We start from the raw sequence: 26,150 nt of genomic DNA, 5'->3' as shown, positions 1-26,150 counted from the left end.
GCGAGTGAATAGTGCCTTTCGCGCGCGCTGATTGGCTAGCTCGGAGGTGATTAGCCAAGTACTATTCACCTCCGAGCAACCGAAGAGAGACAGGATGGCTTCCCGTTTCGCCACGGTCAGCTGTTACAAAAAATACAAAAATGGCAACAAAGTTTAGTTTGACGGTATTAAATGGCAAGTTATTTAATCTTTCCAACCCCATATTCTAAGGCGAAAAATGAAACTACAATGCCTTGTTTACGAAAACTGCCGAGAATTATAATTACAATGTAGACAATGAAACATCTAATGTTTTGGAGAATGGTTTCAAAATCAAGACGAATTTCACACAACAATTAAAAAAATGACACCTTAGCAACTAAACATGTGTCTCAAAAAGTTTTAATTGTTCGCAAGAAAGCGGAACGGAACTTTCTACAACAAGAAATCGCTTACCGCGCGGCGCGCATGATTTTAAAATTTCCCACCATTTGTCGGTATACTGTCAAAAATACAAGAAATTTTGGCCCGCTAGTTTTTCAGCTTGTGTGTTATATGCTAAAACAATTATTCACCTCAGTGTCGGTGAAAGTGGTGGATATTTACCTCGCCGCGTATTCACCTCCACTTCGATGAATAAGTGTTAACTATACTATCCTATACTATACTATACTATACTATACTATACTATACTATACTATACTATACTATACTATACTATACTATACTATACTATACTATACTATACTATACTATACTATACTATACTATACTATACTATACTATGTGAATATTTATGATTACGTGAAGTCGTGCCAAAGGTAATTTACATCAGCAAACCAGTGCGACGTCACGCAGAGCTTCGGGTCCCGTTTCAGTAGAGACACGCGGGTTTCGTGATGAAATATATACTCCTGCTTCTCAAGTCTTCCATTGTAAATTTTACCTTTGGCACGACTTCACGTTATGATAAATATTCAAAGCACGTGAATAGCAGTGAAATAGACCGGGACAAACAAAATAAAAAATCTTGTTCGGAGAAAGCGAATAACGACTGAAACTTCACCAAGATTCAGCCTTGTTATCTAACACCAATTTCGGTTCCTTAGCCTAAAACTTGCGTGGATATCGAAAAGACTTCTTACTTTAACCGCTTGTAATTTAACAGAAAATATGTAGGGGCATTTTAAAGATATCTCGATTTATGCAAAGTAGGAACTTTTTCATTCATCTGCGCTTTGTTTTAACCGTTTTCAAGCATAAATATCTGAAAATCGGAGACACCAATGAAGCTCAATATACATTTAGAATGTTTTGCTATGAGGAATGACCTTTTAACAGAAAAGACAAAGTATCATTTTTTTTGCCAGAGATACTGCTGAAAAATGTAGGAATAAACAAAATCACCCCATAAAAATTGATTCATTATTTACTTGAAAACGCTCTTACACATTTTTTTTTCTAATTTCGCCTTCTAGTTGTCTAGATTGAGTAGTTTATATCCCTAAAGTTTCGTCATAAAGTGTCTGAGTAGATTTCAAGATAATCGACAATGTTTAAAATGAGTAGCTATGCGCTACCGTTGCTATGGTAATAGCTGTTGCTTTGATCATATGTTGAAATGATGATGTAGTATGAAGGAGATCAAAGTTTATCTTCTATGCGAGATTGTAATTTCAAAACTTCCACCCTAAGTCCAAAAAAACTGCTGCGAGCCTCCTTAATATCTTGTTTTAGAATTTGAGGACCAAACTTTTTGAACCATGGAAGCTTCCATGCCATTTCCTGCATTATTTCATATATGAAAACAATTACCCTTTCATTGTCTAGTCCTTAACAGTGAGGACACTCAAACCATGAACACCACATCTTTTTTCATGGTTTTTTTGCATCATCCAATCAAAGACCTGCCTCATAACGAGACTCTTGCATTAATTTACGATACGATTGAGTCAGGATATTGTGCGTGTGGTGGTGGTACAATCGCTTGCGATGGCGGAGAAATCGGAGGTTTATTTGTGGTTAAAATCGCTTTCCCCAAGCTTGAAAATGGAGCGACTTTCGCCTCAGTTTGAAAACCGAGGTTTCCGCTCAAGAAGATCACTAGCGTACGTGAAACCAGATGATTTAGACGCATTCTTCCCATCCCCTTCAAAGCTATTACTGGCTGAAAGACGCATATTGGATGCCGAGCTAAATAATATCAAAGCAGAAAATCATCGACAGCCCACACAACTTGAGCCAAAACGACTGAATGTTATACCAAGTGCAAGCACTGCTGCCACTGTAAAAGAAACTTCTCAGCTGTATTTTCCGGAAGCCGCCGCAGACAACATTGGTTTAGCGATCACTCCTAATCAAAGCCCTCAGACACTTCAGAGTCATTTGGACCGAAGAGCTATAGAACCGTCAGAAAATCTTAAACTACTAGAGGTGCAAGTTGAGAGTGCCAAAAGTCATTTGCAAGAGAAGCAAAAGACCCTGGATGATTTTCCAAATGCACACGAAAGGGCGCGGGAAGGTATGTGCCATATGTTATACGTCTGGCCACAACAGAGCAAAGTGCAACAAAAGCCCTTGCCACGATGTTAACCTTTGTAAGATAAAGGATAAGCACCCAGAATTGCTGAATGATGCTTCCCGCCAACGAGCAAAGTCTAGTTTCTTCGCAATAATGCGCCCACGCTTGAGAAAGCAAAACCCGGCAAAATACTTGGAACGTGCTGCCTTGGATAGAGACTTAATGATTCTCCAACGAGCGCTGAAAAATAAAGTTCCATTGGATGAACATGATGACTTGAGATTGCCAAATGTAATTGACGAATATAAACATGGAATTGTTGAGCCACTCCGAGTGCAGTGAACAAAAAGTAAAGAAAACTGTTTTCAGAAGGAAACTGTAACATCAAACATTGCAATGTCATTCGTCTGATACGTTTTGTTGTGTTTTATTTTATGTTTTATAAACTCGCTAAATAAGCAAGTGTCGGTCAATGCAATGTATTCTCTCGGACCATCGAATTACCTTTTCGCTGTTGTTACATATATATTTAATATAATAGTATTATTCAACTTAGTATAATGTAAACGATTACATATACTTTGAAACGGAACATGTTTGGTCATACATTGAAGTTTATATTTATCAGACTTCTGTGTGCCTTTTACTGAATTATATACTGCTTTATAATCTTGCACGCTCAAGGAAATTTACAATGTTTAACTTTGCAGTTGTTCCCACGAGTGAGCTAAAAATACTAAAACACCGCGGTGAATCAGCATATCCTGCGAGACTTGTCTTTGCGAAAGGCGGTGATGATGCAGGTCAAGCACTCTTTCCCGATAAATTTGCGTGAGAGTTTTCCCATTCTCATAAATCCCTAGTTGTTGGTTGAGACTAAGTTTGCATTCACCTTTGGTCAAGAAGAATGTATAAAAACAATTAAAAATAAAACACTCACTGAAGTACTTTTCGATAAAAAAAAAAAAAAGGAAATCACCCGCATGATACACAGGCGCGTAAGCCATTTACGAAGCCAGAAAGTTTTGGTAAAAAAGATTAGATTCCCGCCAGCCCCTAAATCGGTGATTGGATGCCGCCCAAAAAATGTGTGCCTTTGTTTCACCGACGAACGCTGATTGGATACTAATTCAAAAATGCAGAAAAAAAAAGGGGTGTCAGTAAAACGCGGGGTCGGGGCCGGGGCCGGGGCCGGGGCCGGGGCCGGGGCCGGGGCCGGGGCCGGGGCCGGGGTCGGGGTCGGGGTCGGGGTCATTTGTGGGTCAAATAAGGATTAAAGCCAATATCAAAAAGTTAAGTCTCTAAAGCTTACTAGCTTAGGATAGGTCATCGGTGACAACACTCGATGCAGTTCGGTATTCTGGCGGACATTGGTTCCGTGAATTGACTGAGTGTAAAGTATTAATGAGTGAAATGAGTCAATGAGTCAATGAGTCAGGTCTAAAAAAAATTCTGTAGAAACAATAAAATTATGCGTTACGTTTACTTATTTGGCTAGTTGTTTTATTGCTGCATGCACATGGCAGCTAGTTTCCTTTTAAATCTCGACCCGGGCTGTTTGTTGGCAGTTCCTAGGCCCTGCCGCGTAGCACCCGATCAGAAGCGAAAAATATGGCTGCCAAATTATAAATGTTGTGCCTGCTACGGAAGAAAGTCTTTAATTCCCTTTGAACACAGGGCTTAAAGTTAATTGAGTTAAACCTCAGTGTGGAGTTTCCCAGTGCTCAAAGACTCAAATCTGTGAACAGTTGTTCTTTGACATTCGGTGTATTGATGATTAGGCCGGGGTTGAAGTAGAAAATCGATCGCGAGTGCCAAGGAAAGTTCTTTTACATATGTATCGGTAAGTTACTGACTAGTTTGTCACGCTAGTATAAATTGGAAAGGGGAAACCCTAACTGTAAATCACTCTTTTTCATCCTTTCCACTTGTCCCCCACGCCACTGCTTTGTCGTATCCAGTAGTTTTATCTACTTTTGTCCTCCATTGACCGAGATTTCCCATTATCAGGAAGAAAAATGACTTGGTATTCATTATCAATTCGTTTTTTTATGAAAAACCGCTGATCCGACCTGTTGACTCATTGAATCATGACTCATTGACTCATTTGACTCATAAAACATCCGTTCTCTTGTCCTCCATTGACCGAGATTTCCCATTATCAGGAAGAAAAATGACTTGGTATTCATTATCCATTTTTTTTTATACAAAATCGCTGATCCGACCTGTTGACTCATTGACTCATTGACTCATTTGACTCATAAAACATCCGAGTTACCCCTTGTAGCTTTCATTGTCTTGTGATTTTGTCGCTGCCTGACAGAGCTAGAGATGGATCTGGGAAAATATCATCGCCCGTAAACTTTTCTTAGCATTGTCCGCTTATAGTCATTTTCCAGGTTCTAAACATTGGAGCAGATTTAAAATAGAATTAAAAACAATTTGAAACAATAAAGCATCATTACCTTAATATTAAGGCTTTCAGTGTCATTGACTTCTTGGCATCAGTTTGTTCGACTTAAAACATCAAAGTTATTTTTACAATGCATTTAACCTTTTAAAAGTACCTGGTTTCAGCATAGTTTTTAACAAGGAGAACTAAACTACAGCGCTAACTATGACATTCTTTCACTCTCTCACTAAATTAAAAGTGCGCGCGCTAACAATCAATCTAGCTTCGAGATAGTCTGGGTACTAGAGTGTGACGTTGTCGTTTGAATAAAACGTTGTGTTCAAATAATGTCGCGAGCCCGGTTAGATCAACAAACTCAACTGTTTTATCAAAGGAGCCAGGTAGAAAGACTCAGTTATAGCTGTTAAAGTTTGAAAGGTTAAGGCCGGTTTACACATTTACACGATTTCCACTGCGATTTTTGTCGCCGCCAAGTTGCAACTTTAAATCGCGCGTGTGAACCAACTGCTGCGATTTCAGTGCGATTTATCGCGCTTTGTCGCCGCGAGTTTCGAACATGCTCGAAACTTGATGCAATTTGGTGGCGATTTTTCAGCCAAATGCGTCAAAAATGACGTTTGAGCCGGGTCCCCACAGGTTGCTTGGTACCTGTTGCGCGCGAATGCCTTTATAAAACAACATTACAAGAGTATAAACTAAACCACAAAAGGAATGCGGCCGTACAGGAAATTACACGCTGTATCAATGAAAGCTGTCAACCATTCACATTCTTGCATTTTTCGCAAAAGTTAAAGAAAGGAAAAGCAAAAACAAAAGTAAAAACTACACCATCGTTTAGGGAAGAATTTGCAACATCACGGAAAGATGACAACACGCCACCTTTCTTTACAAGACGAATGCGCATGCTCCAAAGCAAAACCGCTGCTCAAAATTACCATGTTTCAACACATGTTTCATAGAAATTGCAGCGATGTTGCGCTGAAATCGCGCCCCAGTCGCACTGAAATCGCAGCCGGTTTACACGCGCGATTTAAAGTTGCAACTTGGTCGCGACAAAAATCGCAGTGGAAATCGCGTCAAAAATTGCATCAAAAATCGCACGTGTAAACCGGACTTTAGCTGTTAATTTGCCGTTCTTCAGCTCCGTGTTTCAACATTTTGCATTTCCAAGTTGTTTCATCTACGAGGAGACTTAATCCAGCCAGCTGTATTGATGCAAAATAAGAACTCTTCTTCTGCAGACGCCCGACACTCAGCGATCAGGTACAAGGAAACATAAGTTTATTATTTGTTTAAACGGCATAGAATGCATACATGTCAGCTCAGGTACGTAGGGCCAGCTGTGGTGCCGCAGTTTGAAACGTGTGGTAGAGAGATTCATCCTGAATTTATTCATAATTTTCTCCCTCGCTAAGACGTTTACATATTTCCTTCGTGTTTCGTTGTTTGGCGGTTTTTTGAACTCTCTACCGGGTCTGTTCACTGTGCCCCTGACGAGATTGACAGACCTTCTGAGCAGACGGAGCTTTATTTTGCGTTTTTCACTCTATGCTGTTTCATAATTATCTTTTTGGTGAGCTCACTAAAATACGTGCGTAAGATTTTTAATAATTACTTAACATTAAGTAATAAGAACGAAAGCTCGTCGCTTCTCACTCGTTCCGAAAAGATAAGAATTTTTAAGGTTGCATTAAAATATTAGAAAATCGATCCATATAGACACCTATGACTGTAAACAAAGGAGCTGTCCACTCGGTCGTTCAGCCGTTCATCTCGTTTCGCGGGTTCGTTCACTCGGTTTTTCGTTCGTTCGTTGTTACCGGCAGGCACTCGGTGGACCGTTTGTTCGTTAACTCGATCATTCGGCCATCCGTTCGCCCGTTTGGATATTCGTTCGCTCGGGCTTCCGTTTGTTCGTTCGTTTGCGTTTCTGGTCTGTTCAGTTGTTCCTCCGCTTGCCCAGTTCTTTTTGTTATCCATGGGCATAAACATGTTATAAAGAATAAAATTTAACCATTTAAAAGCTGTATGAAAACATTACGAAGAAGCCCTCAATCGCGAAAAACAACCGTGAAAATTGGCAATTGTTGCTGTTCTTTCGATCGTGCGGTCATATCCAATGTCTATATGGACAGAGGACTGAAAATTAACTTTAATAAAAGGTACACACTAATAGCCCATTTTCAGTGACTAATTACAACCATGCAATTGGCGTCGTATGCTGATCTTTCGGTTATGGGGACAGATTGGCTTTCGGTCATGTGGTTTGTTCATTTTGGCTGGCATTCATGTGGTATTTGTCTGATTATTCAGTTAATCTTTCAATGGCCTTAGTGGTTTCGGCCTTATGTTCACTCCTCTTTCCGTCTGTCTGTCCCTTCCCATATGTCCTTGTTTGTGTCACATCAACTTCCGGTCGTTTTGTAAAATTAAAATAGAATGCAGTAAAATTCAGCTACAACTTCCAAGTATCCAAACGTTCAGAATTTAATAAAATTTAATAAAACAATTATTCCATTCGCGCTTGTTGGATATGAGATTGGTTATAGCCAACTCGGCGCTGCGCGCCCATCTCATATCCAACGCGCGCTCATGGAATAATTGTTTTAAAAATATATTTTTCGCTCGAATACGCGGCTTAGCCCCGCTCGGCCCGACAAATTTATTAACCTCGCTTCGCGAGGAAGAACGTTTTACCAACCAAGACTCGAGTTTCGCTATATCACGTGAAGATTTTTCCAAAGAAGTATTTTTAGCCACACATCAAATTATTTACATAAATTTTGATTCCATTTAATACATGTTTCAACTCGATCGCGAAACCTTCACCTTGTCTTTTTTAGAGGCTCGTAATATCGTTAGCAGCATCATTCGATTTTTAGACATCAAATTTTATTTATACAAGAGTAGAAATTAAAATCGTCGTTAATTTACATACTCTTTACATAAGATTTACCCTAAAGTATTGATATTTAGAGTGTACGGAAAAGATTACAACTATTGTCGATGTATGAGATAGAAATCATCTTGAACTCAGTTTAAATTTCTGGTAGAACGTAAGGAATCTCGAACTGATTATCATTGGATTAATATCAATTAGGACAAACGCAAAATCTAATAATTATTGACGCGCAGACTTGGGATGCAAATTCTGACGTCAATCAATTTTGGAAAAGCACAGTTTTCCTTAACTTCAAAAAGTGAAGTCGCCAGATTAAAATTGGCATTCATAACGGATACAATCCAATTCTTAAAAATATACAGTTCGAGGGCAGCTTTGTAACGTAAGTTACAGAACATAACACTGCTATTCCGAACAATTTCTCAGCACGTTTCAAAGTAATCAAGAAATGCACGAACAAATTTGACTGCCTTGTTAATGAAAGGCTGTGTATTCAAAATCTAAAACCAACACTGAATGTACAGTCTGATTCTCTTCGTGCTAAAGTATTCACGTAATAAGCTTGGCACTTTTCTATGCAAATTCGTTTTCAACTTAGCCTATTCACAAACCGCCTTTTTTATCATTAGTTATGTAATTACCTTGATAATGGCGCAAGATGCACCGAAACGTCGGTTTCTATTACTTATATTTCTTGCCACATGTATTTCCAAATCGTTTCTTATAAAAACAAAATAATGTTTTAAATGTTACGCCGGTGTATTAAATGTTACAGGCAGAACTCAAAAACTTTTGCTGAAGAACATTTGTCATATATGACTCACAGCCAAAAGTATTTCGACAACTTTCGCACCTCACCAAAGTGAAGCTCATTTCTTAGTACACAAACACTGGCAAAGGATGCGATATTTCCTAAACTTAGTGAGATCCGCTTTTACTCAAAAACGATCCCATAACAACAGTGTATAGAGTCCGGGTAATCGTGTGCCTACTTCCATTCTGGAATGAGGGAAAAATCAGTATACAACGTTTACTTGAACCGACATGACTGAGATTCCGGACCGCCAACTCATTAGCTCAGTTGGTTGACTACGAGACTGTGGAGCGGTAGACCCTGGTTCGATTCCCGGCTGCACCAACATTCAGGGTTTTTAAATAACTGAAGAGAAAGTGCTGCCTTTGCTCTGACATCTGCACATGGTTAGACGCTTCAGTCCTCTCGGAGAAGGACAAAAGCCGTAGGCCCCGTCTTACAGTACTTTCACATAATCTGACACTGTTGGACGTGAATGAAGCACCAAGTAACGTAACAAATCTCGGGCATTGAACACTCCTATTGTCTATCGAAAATTCACGTTCATCTAAGGGGGCATTCATAACTCATTACTCCTTTAATTGTAAACTGCGTCATTAGCAGTTTGGTAAAGACCCCCGCACAGGGTTTTAAATCATTCCTGAAAAGCCCTGTCGCATCGGTGACACGAAAACGAATACACAGCTTCAGGATTGAAAAGGAATCTACTTGCATCGGTTAGTCGTAACAGGTATCTTGTAAACACCTGGGCCACAGAACATCCCCCTAAAACTACATTTGATTATCCTGACTGAGTCGACATTGTTTCTAACTGTTGCATCTGTGGAGAATATCTTTTAGTGATACCACTCAAATGAAATCTATCATCTATGGTTACTTTGCTGTTGTTTCGTTCAGTTTATAGTATAAAAGGTGGCCATAATGAAAGCTATTGAGGAGTTAGCTTTCTGCATTGATATTAGTTCAGTCAAACAAGATTCAAGATTTTTCTAAGGGCGTTTTAGCTATTTTTTTTAGACTATTTGAACGCGATCGCCAAAAGCCTCCACCTTGTCTTTTTCAGAGATCAGTCATATCGTTGGTAAAATTGATGCTTAGAAGCATTTCATTTCATTGGATTTCAGATTATTCAGGAGTAGTTATTAAAAACATCGTTTAGTTAACATACTTGTTGCATAAGATTTACCTTCCAGCATTGATATTTAGAGAGTAAGTTTACACAAAAGATTAAAACTGTTATCGATGTATGAGATAACATAATTTCTGGTAGACCGTAAGGAATTGAAATTGGTTATCATTGGATTAATATCGATTAGGACAAACGCAAACTCTAACAATTATTGACACGCACACTTGGGATGCAAATTCTGACGTCAATCAATTTCGGGTAAAGCCCACACGATTTTCCTTAACTTCAAAAGGTAAAGTCACCAAATTAAAATAAACATTCTTAACGGATACAATCCAGTTTTTAAACGATAGAGCCCGATAGCAGCTTTGGAAGGTAAGTTACAGTATTTTAAACGCAATAAAATAATGTTTTAAATTTTAAGTTAGAACTCTAGAGTGTTTAGTATTACTGTACTCTACTCACACATTAAAAACAACGGCTGTGATTCAAGATCTTCCTGTAATATCTCGTTTTGACTTCCCTGTTATACAAAAACGACGGCGGAGAGGAAATGATGACAAAAGTCAACTAAAATTAAAAAGCCATAAATTTTATTCTAAACGTTAACTTGGTTTTTTCGACACTCGCCTGCCCCAGCATTGATTTCGTTTCGTTTTTAGTTTGATTTATTTCAAAATAACATATCGGACATGGACAACCACTGCAGCTGTGTCACAATTTAACAGTTACAAATTACAGGCAAAATGATGTATTTTGTTTTTAAAAGGGTCTTTGGGGGGAATTTAACTCCGTGGCTGAATGGGAGGCGCCCTGTTACCTCCACAGATCTTTTTTACATCAAGTGGACCAGATCTTCCAGATCATATGACTCACAGCCAAAAGTATTTCGAGAACTCATTTCACTTGCGTAATCTTGGCAAACGGAGGAAGTTCTAAGGATATTACTTTCGTGCCTCAACTCATTAGTTTCAAAAACCAATAAAGTTGTTCAGTCTTCTTGATTTTTTGACAGCTATAACATCACTTGCCAAGGTGTGTTACTAGGGAGACAAAAATGTTACAATTTAGAACATTTCAAGAAGTTTCAGCAAAGGAAACAGACAACCTTATTGCTCTAGTGGAAATAATAACTAAAATTGAATGAAAAAAGAAAGCCTTTTTTAAGATTTTCATTTTGTGTGCATGAATAATGTCCCTTAAAATGAATAACAGAGAACTGAGTACGGTTGAGTCGTTTTACCAACGATTTGAGTGACAGCATCTCAGAGTAAGACAGACCTCGAGCGGCATAGTTTATCGTATCCTGACTTCCAAGATTTGGCTGCACAACCACAGCAGACCCTGTAACTTCATCAGAGACACTGAGCTATGGCGCACAGACCATTGTCTCCTGAGACAGAAAGTTACTCACATAAAACCAAAAAAGTTAATGGAATGAGAAATAGATTTTAAGTTGTCGTAAATGTTCTCTAGTTCTCGCGTACAATTCCAACTCTCGCCAACAGTAGGTGTCCATTCATCCTTATAAAAATGATAGCCACGCACAAAGGAATTGTGCAATTTGTCAGGTTCTTGCAGATAACTCAAATCACCTGGTAAACAATTCATTAAACCGGCTTGACTACTGCGGACTTGTCAAAAGCCGGAGGGAATATTACTGATTGAATAGCCCTTGTTGTGTTGGCCAGCAGAGAAGTAATTTTACATCACGAGATTCAAACACGAGTTTCATGGATAAATGCAGCTAATTAATTGTTATTTTCTTTTGAAATTGTTTGTTCTTAAGAATTATTACAAATCACGACAACCTGGTATTACAATTCTCGACAGCTTGGATTATTACAAATTACGACAACAGGTTATTACGATTCACGATAGGTACGTTATTACAATTCACGACAGGTATTAACATGCTTCTGGTTTCATTTCCACTTGCAAGCAAGCAAAAAACAGTCAAATACAGTATTTGGTATGCTTCACAAGCGGACCCATCCGTGAGAAAAAAACAAAGTACCCAATGCGAAGACAAAAGGGAACACAGATCGAAGTTCTTACCGCGAAAAAGCTGCTGGTCGTTTGGCGCTAAAACACTTTTGAGCCTCTTTTCGGAATCTCGGCATGCTTGAGCTGTGTGTCTCTTTTTCCTACTGGCCGCTTCCTTTGCCCTTTTCAGTCGCTTCTCGTCCTCAGAACCGGAAGCCAGCTCATCTGACATGTACTCCTCTACGAGGCCTTCCATCGTTCAGCACTCTTGTCTGCAATACGAATTAACTTCTGACGCTTTCGGATGAGATCTTTTCCTTCGCCGGCCAGTTTCTTGATTTCCCTGTTCTCTGGAACATCAGCTGTCAAGATTTTATCGAAAACCAAATCGACTTGAGCATAGTGCTCAAACTGCTTTTGGTTGCCTATAAATTTCATCTGCGTTATCTGCTTATCACTGACTTTGGACTGCGACCGAAATTCTTTTCCCTTCTCGTCCAACTTCACTTCGAGATAATTCTTGCACATCGAAAAAACTTCTTGTACCAAAGGCGCAACGACAGGATTCTCCTTTCCTTGAAAACCAATGCTTGTGCCTGCTACGCCTTCCGAACCTGAATAAGATAAAGATTCTCGTGGATCGACGCCTTGCTCGACGGCCTTTGTCGTTGCAGTGCTTTCGAAATTTTCCATTGCGATACAGTAAAACGCAATACGTAGCTAGAGATATTGGGGCCACGAGCGTGAGAGTACGAGAATAACGAAGCCCGAGAGCCTAAATAGTCTCGATCAGCCAATAAGGAGCGAAGCAAACAATAACTAATCAAGGGAAAGAATCAGGGTGTGAACAAGAACTCGAAACAGAAGCGGAAAATACAATTCTCTTTATTTTCCAAAGTAAAGATAATAGAAACCTACAAACCTCGCAGTTACGATCCATAAAGTAGTTTACATGTCGAGTTTGAGCGAAATCGATGAGATACGGTTACCGGCTAAAGTTCTAATCTTACAGGTTACTGAAGCTAGCCGTTTGTTTTCGAAATGCAGAGGTAGAAACGATGAAAATTCCAAATTATATTTTCGACCGTGCATGTCAGGTGCGGGTACCCCGTTTTTGATCGGTAATTGATCCAAAATAATAACACTTTCCTTTCAATTTCCGTCTTCAAACCGTTCAAAGCCCTTTTATTAAAATGAATCTCACAAAATACCGCTTCCAGGGGCGGATCTGGGAAGAAATTTCAAAGCTGAACTTCTTCTCCCTTCAGATTCTAAAATTTGTGACACAAAGAAACAATAGATTGTGACCAAAGCTGCCACGAATTATTTCCTTTGGGAACATATTTGTAAGCACAAGAAGCATTCGGTATCGAAATTAAACGTGAAAAGAAAAACAAACCTTAATGTTATCTCAGTTGGACTTAGTATTATTTGCAGTTCTTCTTGGGTACATAAAGTGTATTGAATTCCAACTGAAGAGTAGCCACAGCAATTGCATATTCAAGATAAAAATCTACACTTAAAAATATTCTAAATGCAAGAAAGTATAATACGACTATACAGTAAAATTGCCGAAAGAAAGGTTTTTCAGTCTTCTTAAATCCGTTCAATTGCTTGAAAATTTTGCAAATAAATATTTGAAGGTCTTAGGTAATAGGTGGTAGTTCTGTGCGTAGGAAGTGTCATGATGTAGTCATGTGCCAGGAATGTTGTGATTTACAGAGCGGAGACCAAGCATGTTGGGATGATTTGTTACAAATAGACTCTTGCATAATAAAATCAGCATTTTCTAGAGACGCCTATTGCAGAAGGGAATTAGATTGGCCGGTGCCGGAGGTTCAATTAAATTAGCAGTTTTTATGGCAAAAGAGCGATCCTGAAACAATCGACAATTCCAAAACTTACACTCATGATCCGCTTGTGTTGTTCAGCAGAATCAGAGATGGCTATAAAGGAAGCTGTATTTATCATGTTTTTTATCTCGTTGCTTGTGGATATGGATGCAAAGGAGCCCGATGAGGTTCGAGGTAAATAATTACGCAATGGAAGTTTTTTAACAAAAAATCAAGAAACAAACAGATAATTGTATTTGATTCACACAAATTACCACTGAATAAAAGAATGAATGAATGTTTATTTACACACGGTCCACCTCAGAAATGTTTCTCAGATCAAACACTTTGGTTTTGCCGCTCAACCCACACCAGGATACGTTCAGAAAGACTGGGAATATTTCAAATCTGGATTTGAAGTGATTTGCGAAATACAGCAAATTAAATAGTTCGATCGGCAAGTTTTTCACTTGTGGGTCTATAAGCAGGATTTACAGTGGGTAGCCTGTGCGAGGATGTTTCAGTGCATGTAGACCGGTAAGGCATAGGGAAAGTCAAAAAGCGGGAAGATACATCCTTATTTTCCAACGTTGTTAGGTCAGAAACATGTGTTAGTTATGAAAAGCCATAATTACCACCTTTTTATTTTTTGTAGTATTGCGCGAAAAGTCGTTTCTAGCCTCTGTCGATGACGGGGGCGACAGAAATGGTATCAGCGAACGGATGGAGGAAAAGATAAACAAGATTACACAATTGGTTAAGAAAAAGAGGTTCAAGAAAAAGAGAAAACAGGTTTTGAAACTACTTAATGAGTTGTCCACCATGGCTAAGGAGTGCGAAGCCCCTCCACCTCCTCCACCAGCGCCAGGTAGGAAAGAGGAGAGCGATAGACTATTACACTATTAGAGCGGTTCTTGAAATTTATTTTTTTATATAATGAATAGCAAAGCAAAAGTACCAATTGGTATTGCCGAGAAAGAGTAACTAAAATTTAAATTTAAACGTTATATGCCGTCTGCAGGCGACTGATATGTTCAGTTAATTTAGCACTTTTTACAGAACTTTCCTGAAGTTGCACTTTCTTATAATTTCAATTACGCAATATTTACATTAATTGAATTTACTTGAATATTATTTGAAGTAGACGTAATTATCCGAATGAAATGCGGCACAAAACAGATTATGATTTCTTTCTTTCTTTCTTTCTTTCTTTCTTTCTTTCTTTCTTTCTTTCTTTCTTTCTTTCTTTCTTTCTTTCTTTCTTTCTTTCTTTCTTTCTTTCTTTCTTTCTTTCTTTCTTTCTTTCTTTCTTTCTTTCTTTCTTTCTTTCTTTCTTTCTTTCTTTCTTTCTTTCTTTCTTTCTTTCTTTCTTTCTTTCTTTCTTTCTTTCTTTCTTTCTTTCTTTCTTTCTTTCTTTCTTTCTTTCTTTCTTTCTTTCTTTCTTTCTTTCTTTCTTTCTTTCTTTCTTTCTTTCTTTCTTTCTTTCTTTCTTTCTTTCTTTCTTTCTTTCTTTCTTTCTTTCTTTCTTTCTTTCTTTCTTTCTTTCTTTCTTTCTTTCTTTCTTTCTTTCTTTCTTTCTTTCTTTCTTTCTTTCTTTCTTTCTTTCTTTCTTTCTTTCTTTCTTTCTTTCTTTCTTTCTTTCTTTCTTTCTTTCTTTCTTTCTTTCTTTCTTTCTTTCTTTCTTTCTTTCTTTCTTTCTTTCTTTCTTTCTTTCTTTCTTTCTTTCTTTCTTTCTTTCTTTCTTTCTTTCTTTCTTTCTTTCTTTCTTTCTTTCTTTCTTTCTTTCTTTCTTTCTTTCTTTCTTTCTTTATTTATTTATTTACTTTTTAAGATTGTCCAGATGGCTGGGTTACAAATGATGAATCATGTTATTACATCGACGATACTCAAACCCAAACTTGGAATGCTGCTCGACAAGCCTGCCAACGTCGTGGTGCAGATTTGCCTATAATCAAATCAGCCGAGGAAAACCAATTCATTGCCGACCTGGTGTTTGCACAGAACACCATCACATCGGGTGGTGCGTGGATTGGAATCCAGAGAAATCAGGCAGATGATAAGCTGTACTGGATTGATGGCACTGCAGTAGCCGGAGGGTATACTGCATGGGCACCCAACAATCCAAGCAACTCCGGAGGTAACGAGGATTGTGGCCACATAATGGGAGAGCTTGAAGAAGTCTTCAAAAACTTAAATAGAAAGTGGAATGATGCACCCTGTGATTTGCAAGGCACTTTCTTTCAAAATAAGTACCCAGTTATTCTTTGCGAGAAGTCCATTTAGGGCGCCCAGCTCCTTCTCAGCGTGAAGTTGTGGAAGTAGTTTAGTGACGAGGTTTAATTACGAAAAGAATATGTTTAAGTAAATGATTGGCTTTTAGCGTAAACCTGTAAGAATGGTTTCTTTGTGGGCTCTAATTAAGCTAATAAAGTTTAAGATGAACGCCGCTATGTTAAGGTAACTAGTTGTTTCTTTTAAATTACTAGTTAAACATCCTTATCGATTCCAGGCCCCGGTTGTTCAGAATAACTCGCTATCCAGCAGATAAAATGCATTGGTTGAAATACATTTTATCGGCTGGATGGTGATTTATCCACTGAATAGGCCAGGTGTACTTCAAAGAGACCGGCAATCACTTTTGGTCATCAAGACAACTTGTGTTGCAATTTAAGGTCAAATAAAAAATTGAGTCAAATAAAAAAAAGGTTATTTGAGAGGTTGATTTTTCTCCTGAAAACCCTGAGTGAAGTCAGCCAGGGAGATCACGACATCTGCGTGACGTGGGTGTCTTCACTTTTGTAGCTTCCTCAGTATTAACGATAACCAATCGATTATTTCGAAAGTCGATCAGTCTTAATATTTGATTATAACGTCAAACATATTTTCCGTTTCTCCTCTTTACCCGTATTCACTACTCAGTGAATGGGCTTGGGGTTTTCGATACACAAACTGTTTTATCCAACCTTTAACTTTCAAAGTATCAAACTTTATCTCACGCAAAGACATGGGACGCGGGTGGGCAAAAGCATCACACCACCATCTGTCAAGATTTAATCACCTGCCTTAACGGTCATCCAACCTACTCAAGTTTTTCTTTTCCACCCCAGGAAAGTATGAGTTTGTGTTGTATCCCGCGAGGACAACAATTTTCGAATTGTTGCCCTCTCGGGTAATGTTTGATTTTAGCCTCTACCGTACGAGAAAAAAAAAACAAACAAACAAACAAACAAAAAAACAATCATCGCGCACGTTATAGGTCCGACGGAACGAAACCCCAACTACAGAACAAGAGCGATTACCCCATGCCCGAGGTATAGCAACCATTAAATTGTCGTCTTGTATTTCTTGCAAAGCAAAATTAGCAATATCCCGTTTGTAGGATGTGAGATGATTATAACCAACTCGACGCTACGCCCTTCATTGGCTGTCTATCATCTCATATCCAAGGCGCACTCCTTGAAGAAAAACAAGCAAACAAACATGTTTTTACTGGTTTCTGGAATTATTAATTCTTATCAAACTTTTACCCGTTTTCATCGAGGGAAATGAGGAGAATTGCTCACTTACACGTTCGAGCGCATGTATGGCACACCAGTCAATGTTTAACTTGATAAAAAGAACCGTTTTATCGTCCTTTTTTTGTCTAAATGAATGTCTTATAACAAAACGGGAAATTCTCTCGCATTAGCGAGGAAATCCCATTTTCACGAATACTCTTGAATATGCGTTTTACACCTTTTGCCCTTCATTATAAATTATAAATTTTCATTAGCGCGAAAACATTGGTCAATAAAATTAATGTATAATCAGTTTAACTAGGAAATGAAACATTTCAATTTGTGGCAGAGTCATTAAAGAGTTTTGCATCGAAAAGAAGATTCATTAAGGCCAATTAGAATAGCGTTTTATCGAAAACAACATTCTTTAGTGCGAATGAAGATTCATTAACCTAGGGTTAACGTTCCATTGCGCGAATAAAATTTCAACTACAAAAGATTTTTAGTTACGTGGTTTCTGTCTAATTTCCCAATGGATTTATATGGATGCTTAAATTTAAAAACGATGCTGTACATGTGCACACTGGTTTCGCAGTAATGGAGCACAGAGTTCGTCGAAACCGTTTCCCAAGGATACGGATAAAGGATAGTTAGGGCGTTTGAAGATCCCCGCGAGAAGAGGAGAAACGTGAACAAGATAATTGCCAGAAAATGTGCAGCGTGGTTTAGGTTTATGCAGACTTACATATACCACGATGTTTGAATAGGGATTTGATTCAAGGATAGAGCTAAGACTTGCTTGATTGTAACGCTGACTGTATCTCTGTTGTAATGGATTTTTTTCCTCGAAGCGTCTAATGTTTGTTCATTCTCTTAAAAGTTTGTTATTTCCATTAAATTGAACTGATATTCGCATTAATGAACGTTCTTTTCTATGTAAAACACCTTATTGACGACACCGAAAAATAAAACGTTTGTCTATTTTCATACAATGATTATACATTCGCTTTAATGATTTAATTTTTAACACTAATAAAAATGTATTTCCTAATAATGGAGGGCAAAGGGTGTATTTGAATACCCCCATAAACAAAAGAATGACTGCTTGTTTTTCTCTTCAAGGGTAATTTTGTATGCAATTTGGGCTTCTTGAGAAATATGGCAGCTTCTTGTGGTGATGACTAGTCTTGGGTCTCCAAAAAGCTACTTAAGAAACAAGAGGCAAGGTTGATGGGCGTCAAACAGAGAGCAGTGTCCAAACATTTTACGTCATTTCCGACTATTAGGCCATCAGGTCCGATCTTCTTAAATTGGAAGGCCGAACATCATGTCAACAATATCAAGAGCCGAAGCGTTCATACTGATGGAACACGTAATGCGTCATCCGGAGACTGGCTTTGTAGTGTAATGTTCAAGAATGTTCTAAACCTTGCTCTGTCAAGGTTAGTCATCCTTGACTAGTTTATGAATAGAATCAGTCAGAGCTCTTAAGTCTCACGCAAACAAATTCAATCTTACGTTCTCAAGATCATCTCGTGATAAACTATCTTTTATGATATAATTTAATCCTTGTTCGGTTTGTACTCGCTTCCAACACATTATTCTTGTGGAGAAAAAGCGTTTCTCTGGTCAGTGGGTTTAATGACTATTGCACATGTTCACAAATGCTGACCGCAGAACGATAACGTGGACTCTCCACACATAATAGCGGATTCCAGCTCAGAGTCGGACCCTGACTCTCCTGTCGTGAAGAAGGCCAAATGTGTGGGGGCGCCAAAATACAAAAGCAAGTTCAACAAAGACTGGATAGTGAGGTATCCTTTTGTTTCTTCTGTTACTTCAGGCAAATCTGTATTCCACTGTAATGTTTGCAATCGTACTTTGTCGTGTGCCCATCAAGGAGAAGCAGACCTTAAGCGCCCGCCACATTGCCAGCGATTAGCACATTGCACTCGCCACGGAACAGGCAAAACAAAAGTCGAGCACAAGCTTTCTTAGACAGCCAAACTCCAAAATCGGTGATCAGAGTGACAGCATACAGAACAAGCGTTATAACATGTTAATTAAATTTTTCTTCTGGATAAGACAAAAATGTTAAGAAAAGAGATGATTTTGATCTGATTCAGTGATAAGACTGACAGCATTTAGAACAAGCGTTATAACATGTTAATTTGACTTCCAGATACATGTAAGTCAGAATGTTAAGAAAGAGTTGACATTGATCCAATAAAAACAAATTTCTGGGATCTAAAAAGTTGCTTTTAAAGATTCACATTTCTGCTCAGAATGAAGGAAAAGGATAGGCCTGTGTGGATCGTTACTTCATATTTTTGTTGCTGAGAATTGCCAGCTCGCACTCATTAACAACGCCAACACTTCCCCAAAATCACTAATTTATTAGAAGTTTATTTCACAGTCACGAGTATATTCTCTCACTTCGCTATTTTTTTCGTGCAATTTACCTTCTAGAACTGTTCTCTCTGTCGTTTGGATCGATACTCTTTGAACATTGCGGGTTCAGCTCTAAAATATACTTTTGTTCTGAATTTCACTCACGTATCATTCTCATAACTCACCAATGTCCTGCTAAGTTCAGGCCCATGTATATATAGATAACAAAAAACAACAATTACATCCCAATCAAAGAGGGAAAAATTAAAATCTATCATACTTCCCCGCAGACGAAGCGTTTAATGTAGCTGCAAAACGAAATATGTTCACGTTATATAAAATCATCAGTTTTTATGAGATCAATAACGCATGGAAATAATGTCGAATCGGCTCTATTTTATTGAAGTATGGAATAGGAATTAAGTCAATACTTTTGGAATACCTTGGACAAATAAGTTTTAGAAGCACTTGTCAGTACGGACAAGCCAATTCCAATTACTTTTGCCCGTAATGCAAACATCACGAACAGATGTCCGATAAGTCTTTCCACTAAACCATTCAAAATTTTTGTTATTCCCGCTTTTAAAGAAATTCAATTTGTTGTGAGTGGACAATATTTTTGCATGCAATAAAGGTTCACAAACTACAGTTTTAGAATAATTGAGTCACATAGTTTCCATGGTGTGTTCCATTCAGTTTTTTTCCACAAATTATCTTGGACACGGCCTAAAACCAAGCTGCATCACGTATACAAGCTTCAGCTTGGTCTCCTTACAAAGAATAATAAAAACATTCCTTCAAGGTTGTATTAACACCTCATTTGTTATAGACATACCTCAATTACAAAAACGATGGCCATATTACCACACGCTCTTTTTCAACCGGCAAATTGTTTTTAACACGCTTTACAAAGAAACAAGACCCTAGTTTTCCTGTTTGGTCGTTGGCACTTATACTGATAAGTACTACTAGTAATAGATCACAATCGAGCCGGGATTACATTACCCAGTGATTGCGGAGAAAATTCTCCAAGTTATAAGTTCCTGTTTGAATTGCATGTGAACGTGGGAGGGTATTAAATTACGAATTCCTGTTTATCAAGTTTGGACGGAGCACTTGACGTGATTAAGTAGACACGTACAGTTTTATTTAGTTTAGTCTGCTACGGATCTTTGGCTGATCGACTGCTCTCCCTATCACTCCTTCCTTTTCCAAACTAATTTCAGTTCAAAGTAAGGCTTTCAGTGAGAGGTAAGTAAAAAGCTGAAGTTATCTAACCTTGAGCCGAGTTACGATAGCAATAACACCATCAGTGCATAATGCCATCAGTGCAAGTGACTTATTTGTGCACTCAGGAGTCTTCCCAGCGGGATCTTGGATTTAACAATCTTTAGTTCAGTTATTTCCCATTTTACAGTCTGTCACTTTAATTCTGTATTATTTAACCTTTTATATTCGCTGTGATATTGTGAGTCATTCCGTTTCATACTATTCTGTGACGTTCAGTGTATTTTTCTATGTGGACCGTAATACGTCATGTTTTCTGAGAATTGCTGGCTCGCATTCATTAACTATGTAAGCACCTCCAAAAAATCACCGATTCACTAGCAGTGTATTTCACAGTCACAAGCCGGAGTATATTCTCTCACTTCGCTAATTTTTTCAAGCGATTTGCCTCCTGAGACGTTCTTTTTATTTTACTGGTCTTTGAACTCTGATCATTTACGTACGCTTCTGATTTATGTCTATTATACTTTGACCTCAAGTTCTGAATTTCACTCACGTATCATTTTCTTTACTCACGATCAAAGCCCTGCTAGGACAGCTTCCGGCACATGTCGCATATTTCATGAATAAGCGATAATTATATCCTAATCAAAGAGGGAAAAATTAAATTCCATTGTCAAACTTCCCTGCTTTAGGATTGTTCCATTTTTCTGTTAATTTAACTAACCCCAAGGTGGAGCGAGAAAAAAAGCGTGTAGGCAACAAACTGAGTATTTGTACTGAGTATTTTTATTCCATAAAAATTCTCTGAGTACAATTCTTAAACCGGTAAGTCTTCGTTATAGATAATTGAGGCAATTTAAATATCTGTCACGGCTACACTTAAGGAATTCACGCACGCACTCAAAGTTAGAACCACCTTGTAGAGCATAATAAACAGTACCACAGGGAAGATTGCCTGATAACTTTCATTTCAATGGCCACACTTTAGACCTTAAACGACTGACACATAAGCAAGACCACTCACATGCTTTCAGCTTGATTCTCTTTTAATGATGTTAGAGTTAAAACAGATCATAGAATTACAGGAATTCCAGTAAAACAATCTCAATTCGAACTTCCTCTTTCATTCTTGTCCGCGTATTGTGACATTTACGAGTTCCTGTTTTCACAGGTACAGCAGAGTCGTGGCAATTATTTGTCATTTGTGACATTTTGGGCCTCTTACTAACGGCTTAGTGTTCGTAGTCTATTAGCCTGTGAACAGGCTCCCAAGTGGGGTATAGGGCAAAGACAAACATCAAGCTCGCATACCGCGCTTCGCTCGCCCGGCTCACCGATTTTTCTTTTCGCTTTATACCCCACTTGGGAGCCTGTTCACAGGCTAGTAGTCTTTTCACACATACTGTGACATTTTAGGCCAGTAAATAACGGCTTCATTCGGGATACCTTTCATCCATACTGTGACAATTTTAGCCAATAACTAACGGCTTCATTCAGGACACTGCTGATACTAATACATACTGTGACATTTTAGGTTTTTTACACATACTGTGACATTTAAGGCCAGTGACTTACCGTTTATTCAGGACTGGTTCAGATAAACTACGACATTTTAGGCCAGTTAATAACGGCTTAATTTAGTAATCTTTTCACACTTACTGTGGCATTTTAGACCAGTAAAAAGGGCTTTGGGACACTCCCTCATTTTAGGCCAATAACTAATGGCTTCACTCAGGACACTTTTCCTTCGAACTGTCACATTTTTAAAAGGCCTGTAACTCAAGGCCAAAAATTAAAAGGCTTCATTCGGGACACTTAATATGCATACTGTCATATTTTAGGCCAACACCTAACGGCTTAACTGGTTGCCGATTAATATTGCCTTGCAATCTCAGAGTACTCTATGTTTTTTTTTTTTTTGTAAGAACCTTTTTTATATGAACGTCGAGGCTGAGATTAGCCAAAATTTTAAGAACGTGTTAAGAACATTCCTTAGGCTGATCTGTATATAAAATCAAGGTAACAAATGTAAATTAACCAAAATACTTAAGGGCATGTTTTGTATAACATTAACAATGGTGACACACATCTCGGTTTCTCATAATCAGCTGTTCTTGATCCCATATCTCAATAGGCAATGCACTTTGATAGGTGTCCTGCATTGACTTACTGAAATTCGTGTAGTGTATACCATGTAATTTAAGAACATCTTAAGAACGTTTTCAGCCTCAAATCGCAAAAAATTATAAGAACGTTCAGCCTCAGCTCCAAAATTAGACGTTCTTATAAAAAAAAGAACAGAGTGTAATAGTTTACAGTTTCTGACATTTTACATATTTCTGTGTACTCCTAATAAAGTCACATTAAATGAGGCTTCATTTATTTATTTATTGATTTATTTATTAATTTATTTTTTACTTAAACACAGTTGCATACATGTTTTCCCCTAAAGCTAAATACGATTATCAGTGGGTGCGGGCGGCAGGTGGGCTGGGCTTATTCCTAAACTCTAATAACAACATAAAATTTAACGGATTTCCTTAATTGTTGACGAACTTTACGGCGGTAAAAACTTTTAAGACATCAGCATATTTCAATCTAAACTCCGACGAGATATTAATCAGGCACCGAAACTCTTCATCAAAAAGTGACAATCATCGCCACTCACAATTGATCCTTTTATCAACAGAATCAGAGATGGCTATAAAGGAAGCAGTATTCATTATGTTCTTGATTACGTTGTTAGTGGCTACGGATGCAAAGCCGTCTGGTGAGTGCGGAAGTAAATTTTATAAATGGAACCGCTTTTATAAATAAATAAATAAATAAATAAATAAATAAATAAATAAATAACATCTATATTTGGTTTAAACAATTACTGATAAAGCCGTAAGTTACCGTCGTGCACAACATCACAAAAAATGCAAGTAATAAGTACAAAGTGATTGTTCAGTGATGGCATCATGGGACAAATGAAGGCACATATTGTCAGTCAAAAGAGGACGGTTCTTGTTCTTGTAGGCCTCTCTTGTTCTAGCGCCATGAATGATCTCTCTTGACAGCAACTCGACGTTTTCACACCCGGTTCACGCTAGAAATGTAATGCCAGACAACAGACACTTTGATTTCGCTCAGTAAAGTGGATTTTTGGTCAACCTCGTGCCAAGGGTCTCTCCTTGAGAAGACAAGAGACCCTGAGGACGATGTCGGATTTTTGGCTTATTAACTGGGAATCTTTCAAATTCATATTCGCTCTAATTCGCGAAGCACAGCCTTTAAAAACGTCTCCACTCGGAAGCCATTGGACAGGTCTTTCAGTCTATAACCATTAGTCTATAACAAGACTAATCTTTTAGTCTATAACCGGACTTTATAGTGGTGGCCGATGTAAAGGTTTACCCGTGGGTAGGCCGATGGGGATGAGAAAATTAAGCGGGTAAGATCGATTCTTATTTTCAAATTTCATTAGGTTAGAAAGGTGTGTTGGTCACGATAAAAACTTATTTTTCACCCAATTTTCACAGGAAACGCGTTTTCAACCTCTATCTATGATTGGAGTGAGCGAATTGGTATCGGCGAAAAGATTGGAGAAAAGATAACCAAGATTAAAGAATTGGTTAAGAAAAAGATATTGAAGAAGAACAGAGAGCAGTTATTGAAGCTACTCGATGAGTTGTTTGCAATGACTGTGGAGTGCGTAGGCGTTCCACCTGAACCAGGTAGGAAGAGAGAGTGCGGAGAAGGAGAGAGATACTATCAATGAATGAATAAATGAATGAATGAATGAACGAACGAACGAACGAACGAACGAACGAACGAACGAACGAACGAACGAACGAACGAACGAACGAACGAACGAACGAACGAACGAACGAACGAATGAATGAATGAATGAGTGAATGAGAGAATGAGAGAATGAGTGAATGAGTGAGTGAGTGAGTGAGTGAGTGAGTGAGTGAGTGAGTGAGTGAGTGAGTGAGTGAGTGAGTGAGTGAATGAGTGAGTGAGTGAAGGAAGGAAGGAAGGAAGGAAGGAAGGAAGGAAGGAAGGAAGGAAGGAAGGAGGGAAGGAAGGAAGGAAGGAAGGAAGGAAGGAAGGAAGGAAGGAAGGAAGGGAGGGAGGGAGGGAGGGAGGGAGGGAGGGAGGGAGGGAGGAAGGAAGGAAGGAAGGAAGGAAGGAAGGAAGGAAGGAAGGAAGGAAGGAAGGAAGGAAGGAAGGAAGGAAGGAAGGAAGGAAGAAAACAGTTGTTTATCTCAACACAGGTTTTTTCAATTACAAATGAATTGCTTTTCGAGGAAGAAGTTTGCAGATCTCGTAGTCTGTGATATTTCCACATTAAAAACATTTTTTCTATGGTGAGATTTTGAGGGGCTGCTTTTCACAAACTCACGAAAACCTAAGATTTTGTGGAACTTTCATTAAACGTTCTCTTGGTGAGTTCCAAAAGATTAGCCGCCTGACTGAATTTACAATTCGTATCTTTCTTCAGTTTCTAAATTAGCTACGTCAGTGCTGAAAACCCCTTAGAGAGGAACTGTTAAGGTACAGCTTAAATGTTGATTCACATTAGGGGGAAAAATCAAATTTATTGAAACCTATCTTTCTATAATGATTAGCAAAGCAAAAGCGCCAATTGGTATTCCTGTGAAAGAGTAACTAAACTTTAAACGATATATGCCATCTGCAGGCGAAGATACGGTTCAGTTATTCAATTAATTTTAAATTTTTTGTCATTTTCTTATCGTTTCAATTACGCAAGATTTACCTACGATATATAAACCTCTGAAATTCATAACGTGTATATTCTCTGATGTAGGCTTAGGCTATGTTCACATGAGACCGGTCCCAAATGGATCCGATCCTATCCTGGAACGGACAATTTCTGTTCACACGGCACCGTTCCGCTTATCAAAGTTAGGCCACACGGGGCCGGTCTGTTACGGTCGGTACTGAATCAAAGTAAGAAAAGCAGCTGTTTCTACCAGTTAAGCATGCACAGAATACACGTTGGTGCTCTCAAAATGGCACCTAAGAAGGCTAAATCGAAAGTAGTGGAAAATCCTAACGGCAGAGATAGGAGCGTTTTCACCAACTGAAAGGGCGTTTTTCTTGAACGAAAAACGATAAATTCAACTAGTACCCAAGCTTAATTGCGCTGCTAGTACCAAAAAGAACCGGTCCTGGTGTTTACACGGTGACAGATCCATTTGGGACCGAAACGGTTCAAAAACTGGACCTGCTTTTTTGGAGGTCCAGTTGTCGGACCTCATCGGGAACGGATTGACGGTACGGTGAGCAGGTCCCGTGTGAACAAAAGGGTATCCGTCACGATTTTTAGATCGTAAACATTTGGAACCGGTTCCGTGTGAACATAGCCTTATTCGAACTAGATGCGGCACAAAAAAGGCCATGATTTAATTATTTGTTTGTTTGTTTATTTATTTTTATTTTGTTGC

At 38.4% G+C, this 26,150-nt stretch overlaps 2 protein-coding genes across 4 annotated transcripts in view; both read left to right on the top strand.

Annotated features, from left to right (window-relative positions):
* The first annotated feature begins 5,803 nt into the window (after window positions 1-5,803).
* Window positions 5,804-16,299, top strand: LOC146454816 (CD209 antigen-like protein C). 3 transcript variants are annotated; one of them, XM_085095031.1, is made up of 4 exons: window positions 5,804-6,176; window positions 13,679-13,771; window positions 14,232-14,444; window positions 15,408-16,299. In XM_085095031.1, the coding sequence occupies exons 2-4, from the start codon at window positions 13,687-13,689 to the stop codon at window positions 15,857-15,859; spliced, it is 750 nt and encodes a 249-aa protein (XP_084951157.1). In that variant the 5' UTR covers window positions 5,804-6,176; window positions 13,679-13,686; the 3' UTR covers window positions 15,860-16,299. The 3 variants fall into 3 exon arrangements, with proteins under 3 accessions (XP_084951157.1, XP_084951156.1, XP_084951155.1); XM_085095030.1 differs by lacking the exon at window positions 5,804-6,176 and adding an exon at window positions 9,904-10,133; XM_085095029.1 differs by lacking the exon at window positions 5,804-6,176 and having other exon boundaries at window positions 13,459-13,771.
* A 4,257-nt stretch (window positions 16,300-20,556) lies between these two features.
* The window catches only part of LOC146454815 (CD209 antigen-like protein C), a 6,499-nt gene continuing 905 nt past the window's right edge, over window positions 20,557-26,150 (top strand). The window contains exons 1-3 of the mRNA XM_085095032.1: window positions 20,557-20,715; window positions 23,384-23,464; window positions 24,219-24,413. Coding sequence (XP_084951158.1) covers window positions 23,392-23,464; window positions 24,219-24,413 — 268 coding nt within the window. The 5' untranslated portion in view covers window positions 20,557-20,715; window positions 23,384-23,391. The remainder of the gene's footprint in view (window positions 20,716-23,383; window positions 23,465-24,218; window positions 24,414-26,150) is intronic.

This window comes from Pavona decussata, unplaced genomic scaffold (genome assembly GCF_977016875.1).
Source record: "Pavona decussata unplaced genomic scaffold, jaPavDecu1.1 SCAFFOLD_300, whole genome shotgun sequence".
NCBI lineage: Eukaryota > Metazoa > Cnidaria > Anthozoa > Scleractinia > Agariciidae > Pavona > Pavona decussata.
This window is presented reverse-complemented; position numbering and strand designations above follow the sequence as displayed.